Source organism: Bos taurus, chromosome 27, assembly GCF_002263795.3.
Source record: "Bos taurus isolate L1 Dominette 01449 registration number 42190680 breed Hereford chromosome 27, ARS-UCD2.0, whole genome shotgun sequence".
Lineage (NCBI taxonomy): Eukaryota > Metazoa > Chordata > Mammalia > Artiodactyla > Bovidae > Bos > Bos taurus.
The window spans coordinates 25,644,823-25,654,612 of record NC_037354.1 but is presented as its reverse complement, the minus strand read 5'-3'; the positions used below and the strand labels follow the sequence as shown (position 1 = coordinate 25,654,612).

Below are 9,790 nucleotides of genomic sequence, written 5' to 3'. Positions count from 1 at the left end.
GGCTCTTCCTGGCCCTCCAGCACCATCCTGAACGCCTTGGAGGCAGGCCTGCATTGGGAAGTGCGAGTGGCTCTCATGGGCTTCGACTTGCTCTGAACCCGGGAGTTCCTAAATCAGGTGGATGCTGGGTGCTTTTCCCTTGTAAGACTGGCCAATCATAAAAGGAAACTGAAATGTGGCGTTTTTCCTTTCCATCTCCGTTTATGCTGATAAGAGGTACAGATAAAAAATAAATCAGTGGGGGAAAAAAAGTGGACACTAAAAGCCTTGCTCAGCCGGAAGCTCGGGTTATGTCACTAGTGATTTTAGTCAGTGTGACTGTGCAAAATATCCTCAGGAAGGCTCGGGCTCATTTTCAAAGTAAGCAACAACAATGATAGCAACAAAAAGTGGATGATAATGCTCAGAAAAAACTAAAAAATGAGCCTGTCATATGTGTATATTTATTATATACACGGGCCATATGTAGAAAAGCAAATGTAGTGTGTGAATTGTGAACATTTGGGAAAAGTATTGGTTATGTTGTCTTTTTTCCCATTAAGTCTAGATCGAAGTAGTCCTGTCTTAGCGATGGATAACTGCAATGAAAATGAGCCTGAGATATATTAAAAGGCCGCCCCTGTAAACATTTCCTCAAAGGGAACAGTAGCAGTTGAGTATGTATCAGTTACTCATACTATATTCATCACTATCGCAATGCTTTATAAAAGACAAACAGCTTATTTCTAGGCTGTCAGGGATTTACAGAATATTGATTTTGTTGAAAACAATCCACTGTCATCCAGGCCTGGGCTGAAATCCGATCCGGCCTTTACCAATGGGCGTTCACTAGGTCTTCTGTTCTGCGGCTGTCGCGGTCTGTGAAGGAGCTTCCGGCTTCATGATCTGGTATGTGATCAGATACTCTGGGTATGCCTGGAAAGGACAGGAAGAAAGCATTATCATCCTTTGGGCAGGTAAGATACTGAAGCCCAGCTTCACGTGGATGCTTCAGAGGCTGCTGGTCATAACCCATACTCTACATACACCTTGAGAGCCTGCAAAGGCCAGCTAATTCATAGGTGCCTGGACAGTGAGGAGGTCCACTTTCATCTCTGTACGTAAACCTGTGTAAACCCTGTAATCCTAGAATTGCTATCATGTTATTTTACCTCTGAATACTGTAAATTCGTCACACCACATTTACGCCTCCCTAGAGTCACATGCCATGGGAGAAGGCAATGGCACCCCACTCCAGTACTGTTGCCCAGAAAATCCCATGGATGGAGGAGCCTGGGAGGGTGCAGTCCATGGGGTTGCTAAGAGTCAGACAGGACTGAGCGACTTCACTTTCACTTTCCACTTTCATGCATTGGAGAAGGAAATCGCATCCCACTCCAGTGTCCTGGCCTGGAGAATCCCATGGACGGAGCAGCCTGGTAGGCTGCAGTCCATGGAGTTGCACAGAGTCGGACACAACTGAAGTGACTTAGCAGCAGCAGCAGCAGAGTCACGTGCCAAAAACCAGAAAACTAAGGCAAAGAAAAATCTTTCTCATGTCACCTCATCGATTGCTGTCACACAGCATTTTCCAGAAAAGTCTAAGACAGAATAATTCACTGAACTGATTTCAAGTTAATCATAGATGATGAGGTAACCCACTGAGTGAGGTGTGGGGGGAGGCGAGGTGTGCGGGGTCACCAGTAACCTAGAGGCAAGAGTTTGGAGGTCATTTTGACAAGTTGACTAGTGAAAGGCAACTTTGACAGGAAAGAGAATGGCTCTGAAGATGAGCCTCTACCCCTGTCTTCTATGATCCTTTGTGTGATACATCCTTTTGCTTGTAGAAAAGTTGCTTAAGCAAAGGAATCGGTAACGCAAGTATTTGAATTTGGTAGTATGGTATTTTAGATTCCCAACACATGTAAAATTTAGGCAGATTCTAATGGTATGAATGACTTAAAGATCATTTTCTGAGTGCTTCTGGTTCTTACTCACTAGGCTACTGAATTGCTTCTGTGTATAATGGCAACCCACTCCAGTGTTCTTTCTGGGAAAATCCCATGGACAGAGGGGCCTGGAGGGCTATAGTTCATGGGGTCGCAAAGAACTGGACACAACTGAGTGACTGAGCATATAGTTTGAGATAGGAATTAATCATATCAAAGTCCAGAAGTAGGCTTTAAGGCAAGGGAATTAATAAACTTCAGGACCAGAAGGGCCCAGGATAGACCAACAAACATTATTTCCTGTCAAGTCTTACTCTAAACCCAAGCTGGTTCTAAGAGCATACAGCATATTTTTTTAAGTACTTAGAAGAAAAGATTCAACAATCACTTTTAGAAGCCAAATTCCCTGATAGCTCAGTTGGTAAAGAATCTTCCTAGAATGCAGGAGACCCCAGTTCGAATCTTGCATCCGGAAGATCTGCTGGAGAAGGGGTAGGCTACCCACTCCAGTATTCTTGGGCTTCCCATGTGGCTCAGCTGGTAAAGAATCCACCTGCAATGTGGGAGACACTGGGTTCAATCCCTGGGTTGGGAAGGTCCCCTGGAGAAGGGAAAGGCTACCCACTCCAGTATTCTGGCCTGGAGAATTCCATGGACTTTTTTGGTGTCGCAAAGAGCTGGACATGACTGAGTGACTTTCACTTTCAGGAAATTCTTCTTAACTCAAATCCTCAATGCTATAATTTAAACTCAAGTGTTTATAGTTATTCTCCACTGAGATGAGGAGGCATCATGCTCCCTTGAATGATTTTGTATGTTTGAAAATCATTCTACAAATCGTTCTGTTCCGTTCTCCAGGTTAAGTTGCTCTGCATTGTTCATATCACTTCAGTAAAACAGGCCACATCCCTGTAACTGCCAATGACCAGAGAATACTTCCTCTATGTCTAATTAATGTGAGGCTTAAAGTACAACATACAAAAACGTTCCTGATATTTTAAGTCTAGTCATATACTAAAATTGGAACTATTTTTCTTTCAAGTACAGTGCAGTTAATTTTCAATATATCTTTTCAATTCTAAAGAAAGAAACAATCCCACCAATAATATATAATGCTCCTCAGATCAACCCTCTGAATAAAACATTTACATGTTCTTAGAAATGTTGATACTAAAGGTGAAATATGATATAAGGTATAACTAAGGGGAATGAAAGAAAAGTTGGCAAAGGAAAACTACCATAAGTCAGGAGAAATTGCTCATGGGCAACGACCCAATTAGTAGACATTATAATTAACACTGTCCATGTGTTTACCTGCATAGGGAAGCACAGGTGTGCTCCCCTGAAACAACAGAGTTTATCCATTTTTAAGGTACTTTTTTTTTCTTTCAAATATGATGTGGACCACATCATTCTTTAAATGTTTCTAGCAAGAGAATTTCAACAAGTTATCAAGTCAAAGTACTTGGGAAATGGTTAAAAGATCAGCAAATACTAGACATGTTATTTCTTCCCACCCAAATGTGAATGAAATTCTATTTCCCATAGCTAACTTACAAGATCTGGAAAAGTGTTCGGTAGAGAAAACTGTAATCATCTATAATCTTAATACCCAGAGATAACTGCTCTTATGTTTTGGTTGATTCTGTTTAGCAAATACCATGTAGACATATTTTTAAATCACAGGCACACAAATATACTAACATTCATTTAATCGTTCCCTTTTTGCTAAATATTTAGTTTGTTTAAAATTTTCATTATGATAATCGAGACAGCAATGAACATCCTTCTAGGCGCTTTTTGGGGGATGTGACTGTCACTGATTTTATCTGAAACAGATTTCTGAAGGTAGAATTACTGAGTCAAAGTGAAAATATTTTTTCTAGAAGCTGGGCATTTCTGATTTAAAAAGAAAAATCTGATAAAAGTATTCTGTGGTACTTCAAAAACTCTTTATTTGTAAACAACTGCAAACTGGCACATTAAGTTCAAAAGTCTCTCAGTCGTGTCCGACCTTTTTCAATTCAGTTCAGTTCAATAGCTTAGTCGTGTCCGACTCTTTGCAACCCCATGAATTGCAGCACGCCAGGCCTCCCTGTCCAGCACCAACTCCCAGAGTTCACTCAAACTCAGGTCCATCAAGTCGGTGATGCCATCCAGCCATCTCATCCTCTGTCGTCCCTTCTCCTCCTGGCCCCAATCCCTCCCAGCATCAGAGTCTTTTCCAATGAGTCAACTCTTTGCATGAGGTGGCCAAAGTACTGGAGTTTCAGCTTTAGCATCATTCCGTTCAGTTCAGTTCAGTCACTCAGTCGTGTCCGACTCTTTGCGACCCCATGAATCGCAGCACGCCAGGCCTCCCTGTCTATCAGCAACTCCCAGAGTTCACTCAGACTCACATGCATCAAGTCAGTGATGCCATCCAGCCATCTCATTCTCTGTAGTCCCCTTCTCTTCCTGCCCCTGTACAGGAGACAGGGATCAAGACCATCCCCATGGAAAAGAAATACAAAAAAGCAAAATGGCTGTCTGAGGAGGCCTTACAAACAGCTGTGAAAAGAAGAGAAGCGAAAAGCAAAGGAGAAAAGGAAAGATATAAGCATCTGAATGCAGAATTCCAAAGAATAGCAAGGAGAGATAAGAAAGCCTTCCTCAGTGATCAATGCAAAAAAATAGAGGAAAACAACAGAATGGGAAACACTAGAGATCTCTTCAAGAAAATTAGAGATACCAAGGAAACATTTCATGCAAAGATGGGCTTGATAAAGGACAGAAATGGTATGGACCTAACAGAAGCAGAAGATATTAAGAAGAGGTAGTGAGAATACACAGAAGAACTGTACAAAAAAGATCTTCACGACCCAGATAATCACAATGGTGTGATCACTGACCTAGAGCCAGACATCCTGGGATGTGAAGTCAAGTGGGCCTTAGAAAGCATCACTACGAACAAAGCTAGTGGAGGTGATGGCATTCTGGTCGAGCTATTTCAAATCCTGAAAGATGATGCTGTGAAAGTGCTGCACTCAATATGCCAGCAAATTGGGAAAACTCAGCAGTGGCCACAGGACTGGAAAAGGTCAGTTTTCATTCCAATCCCAAAGAAAGGCAATGCCAAAGAATGTTCAAACTACCGCACAATTGCACTCATCTCACACGCTAGTAAAGTAATGCTCAAAATTCTCCAAGCCAGACTTCAGCAATACGTGAGCCATGAACTTCCAGACGTTCAAGCTGGTTTTAGAAAAGGCAGAGGAACCAGAGATCAAAGTGCCAACATTCGCTGGATCATGGAAAAAGCAAGAGAGTTCCAGAAAACATCTATTTCTGCTTTATTGACTATGCCAAAGCCTTTGACTGTGTGGATCACAATAAACTGTGGAAAATTCTGAAAGAGATGGGAATACCAGACCACCTGACCTGCTTCTTTAGAAACCTATATGCAGGTCAAGAAGCAACAGTTAGAACTGGACATGGAACAATAGACTGGTTCCAAATAGGAAAAGGAGTACATCAAGGCTGTATATTGTCACCCTGCTTATTTAACTTATATGCAGAGTACATCATGAGAAATGCTGGGCTGGAAGAAGCACAAGCTGGAATCAAGACTGCCGGGAGAAATATCAGTAACCTCAGATATGCAGATGACACCACCCTTATGGCAGAAAATGAAGAGGAACTCAAAAGCCTCTTGATGAAAGTGAAAGTGGAGAGTGAAAAAGTTGGCTTAAAGCTCAACATTCAGAAAACGAAGATCATGGCATGGCATCTGGTCCCATCCCTTCGTGGGAAATAGATGGGGAACCAGTGGAAACAGTGTCAGACTTTATTTTTGGGGGCTCTGAAATCACTGCAGATGGTGATTGCAGCCATGAAATTAAAAGACACTTACTCCTTGGAAGGCAAGTTATGACCAACCTAGATAGCATATTGAAAAGCAGAGACATTACTTTGCCAACAAAGGTCCATCTAGTCAAGGCTATGGTTTTTCCAGTGGTCATGTATGGACGTGAGAGTTGGACTGTTAAGAAAGCTGAGCACCAAAGAATTGATGCTTTTGAGCATCAAAAGTGGTGGAGAAGACTACTTCTCCAAGGTGGTGTTGGAGAAGACTCTTGAGAATCCCTTGGACTGCAAGGAGATCCAACCAGTCCATTCTGAAGGAGATCAGTCCTGGGATTTCTTTGGAAGGAATGATGCTAAGGCCGAAACTCCAGTGCTTTGGTCACCTCATGCGAAGAGTCCGACCCTTTACCTACACCCAAATATTGTTAAGGTTTTATTTATCCTATTTGCTTTATCATGTGGACTTTCTCCCTACTTCTCTATATACTAGACAGACACACAGAGAGATTCAGATATGTTTCTCCCTGAGTCATTTCAGATTTAGTAGTATACCTTGTCATGGTTTTTTTAATTCCTAAATATGCCAGTATTTATTTCCTAAGAATAGGGATATTCTCATATATAAATTTTATACGGACATATTACATTTTTTAACCTACCATTTATATTTCAATTTTATTTGTAGATCTAATAATGTCCTTTCTCTTCTAATACCAGATCTACTTTGGGGGGAGAATCTGCAGTTAGCTATCCTGTCTCTGGGGTTTCATTTAACCTGAAAGCTTCCTTCCTCCCTTTCTCCCTTCCTTTCTTGGTTATCCATATGGAATCATAAATTCCTATTCTTTCCAGTGGTGTAAAATTTATTACTATACTTATTCTGATGTTCAAATTATCTCAGATTTGGCCACTGGGAGCCACTCTGAGCTGACTCTGTGTCCCTGTGACATGCTCCCATCATTGTTTTTGAGGACTTCATTCCTTTCTGGTGTAACAAGTTCCTAATCTGCTCCAGCCCTGGAATTAGCTGTTTCTTCAAAGATCCTTCTATGGGGCATGGTATTACAGGCCAAGATCTGGGCTTGAGGAGTCCTCATTGCTACTGGGTTTTGTTTTTTTTTGCTTTCAGCAGACAGTGCTAAGAAATACATGCACATATGTACTCATATATATATATGTGCCTAGCATATCTCTTGTTCATAAACCCATACCTGCATATACTTAAATGTGTACAAACATATACACATTTACTAGAAACCATTCGTTCCTATCAATACCTCCAATCTCTGTCTGTCCCTAGAGTCATTCTCACCTTCCCTCATTCCATATTTACATCTCTTCTTCCACAGTGAGAACCCAGTTCCCCAAATCAACACATCACATATTTACTCATTTGCTTAATCCCAGAATACACCCTGAAAGAGTTTCAAATCTTTGCCCACAATCAACAGATCTAAATGAAATCCAGAATTTGTTTGCAATTCTTCGCCCTACTCCACACCTCACCTGGCCCAAGACTGTTGGCATATAATAAAACATTGTTTTCATGTATATAGTTAATCTATTTTTTCTCCTTTTCAATCCACTTGAAAATTCAACTAAATTCATATTTACATTATTACAGTAAATGGTTTTCTTTAATTCTTATGTGGTCTTCGCATTTTGAATCCACTGTTTACAGCAGCCTGGGCTCGCTTATCTCACGAGCACCATACCTGCTCTCCTCTGTAGATGACGTATTCGGCGTAGGCCAGCCCATTCACACTTGGCCTCCCAATGACAGAGTGATGGCCTGGCGGGGCGTGGGCCATTTTCATGGTGCTGAACTGCAGAAAGGACTTGCCAAGGGTCACTCTACAGAAAAGCATTTGCCTGAAGAAAAAAGCAAAGCAATACTATGAAGGAAGCTTTAAATCTTAGAATGGTATAACTGGTAGGTTTATTGATTTTTTAAAAAGATAGTTAACGTAAGGCAAGCTAATTTAAATGTCATTTTTAATTTTATGAGTAGGAATAGGATGAGATTTGAAATACTGATTTACTATAAGCAGTTAGCAGGTTCAATAGTTCCACTTAAAGTTTAAAGTGGTTTTGGTATGGTTTAGAAATCAATCACAGATTAACACCTGGCAAGTTCTGACTAGTGGAAAAAGACAAATACTGGTGAAACTGCATTCTGGAAGAATGAGTGTGGACAGACAGGAGGAAAGTGAAGAAAATAAGCAGACGGCAACAGCGTCTGAAGTTAAAATTAGGTTTACTCATTATGAAGACGTAAAGTCTGAGAGGAGATAAAGAATAATAATAAAAGTGGATTATATATAAAAATACTTAGCTTCAATATATGGCCAGAAAGTTCACTACCTGAGTGAAACATGAATTGAGGCAGTTGTTAAATATTATGGAGGAAAAGAAAGATTGATTGGGAAGAGAGTGTATTAAATAAACTAGGCGTTGGCAAACTATGGGCCAAATCTAGGCTGCCACCTGTTTTTGTAAATAAAACTTTATTGGAACACAGACACATTCATTACAGGCTGGCAGTAGCTGCTTTTGTACAAGCACAGAGCTGAGTCACTGTGACAGGGATCCTACAGCCTGCAAAGCCACCTGTTTTTGTAAATAAAACTTTATTGGAACACAGACACATTCATTACAGGCTGGCAGTAGCTGCTTTTGTACAAGCACAGAGCTGAGTCACTGTGACAGGGATCCTACAGCCTGCAAAGCCTAAAATATTTACCACTGTGGCCCTTTGAAATAAAAGTCTGCAAACCCTTAATAAATACTTGAACATATTAATAGACATCTTAACTAAGCTATAAGATTTGGTCCTACTGTTAACTGTAAATAGTTATTATTCAGTCAAATAGTTTTTAAGTAATGAAGTATGATCTGTGCATTATGACTAAACAAATATTACTGTGAATCAAAACTGTGCTAGACCCAGTTTAATTGAAACCTGCCTGGGCTGGCTTTTTTAGTGTGATGCTACTGGTAATGTTGGCTTGGCATCAACTGTATCCTCTTGTAGGTCCCAGAGGAAAAGGTTTGGACTTGCATTAGAAGGAAGCTTTTCGAGCTCGATTTCCACACTGTGGTGGCACTACTCAGAGCAGGCTGAGACTCTGCCTGCTCAGCCTGCTGGGCCCACTGCCATGCTATACCCAGTGTCCGTATGTCACACAGAGTGTGACCTGACAGCGCGCTCCTGCCTTCTGCCTCCTGCCCCAGGGCATCCTTGTTGCTATGGAGACAGGAGAAGATGCAGGCCCTGCCTGGCTGGCTCATGTCTGCTCACCAGCTTGCCTTGTGCCTGTGTGCGGCCTGCAGATGCAGTGGTCCCAGTGTGGGATACCAATACCCTGTGGGGCAAACGCTGACCAGGAACAAATGAAAGATTCTACTTGTTTAGAGAAGTTATGTGCTCTAGTTCAAATGTGATTAGTGCTAGAGGTTCCTTGTTCTCCAGAAATAATTCTCAATTTTGTCCTGAATCTAAAATAAGGAGAGTGGAGCCCAGGGAGAAAGTCAAGAGTGGAGCCCAGGGAGAAAGTCAAGATGGAGGGAGCTTCGCTGTAACCTGTGAATGGCTTTTCCCAGACAAATACCTGGCTTTTACCACAACTGCTGTCAGCTCTGATGTCATTGCTCTGATTAGGGTAGGGGCAGATCAGCTATTCCTATCTAACCTTCAAGACGGTCTGATTTGTTAGGAGTAAGAGTGAGAATGACCTGTGACTTCTGCAGAGCCTGAGAAACTAATCTGGTCCATGACCTGAGGGTAGCAACCCTTACACAGAAGGCATGATGCTCACCTGTGACATATATAACATGACCGGTCTTTGTGCGTGGGACAGCCTGTTCCTCCTCCGATTCCATACACATACTGGTTGCTTTTAGAAGAGTTTTCAGCAAAATAAATCCCGGCACCAAACATTCCTCCTATATATGCATGTCGCTCATCAAACCCTTTATGAATAATGGCATTAATGAAAGGAGAACCTAAAAACATA

At 41.5% G+C, this 9,790-nt stretch overlaps 1 protein-coding gene across 1 annotated transcript in view; it reads right to left on the bottom strand.

Annotated features, from left to right (window-relative positions):
- Positions 1 to 336: 336 nt before the first annotated feature.
- TNKS (tankyrase) overlaps positions 337 to 9,790 on the bottom strand; it is a 156,640-nt gene continuing 147,186 nt past the window's right edge. Inside the window, exons 25-27 of the mRNA NM_001206160.3 lie at positions 9,593 to 9,779; positions 7,490 to 7,646; positions 337 to 915 (exon numbers count right to left, since the gene is read on the bottom strand). Of these exons, the coding sequence (NP_001193089.1) occupies positions 829 to 915; positions 7,490 to 7,646; positions 9,593 to 9,779 (431 nt within the window). The 3' untranslated portion in view covers positions 337 to 828. The remainder of the gene's footprint in view (positions 916 to 7,489; positions 7,647 to 9,592; positions 9,780 to 9,790) is intronic.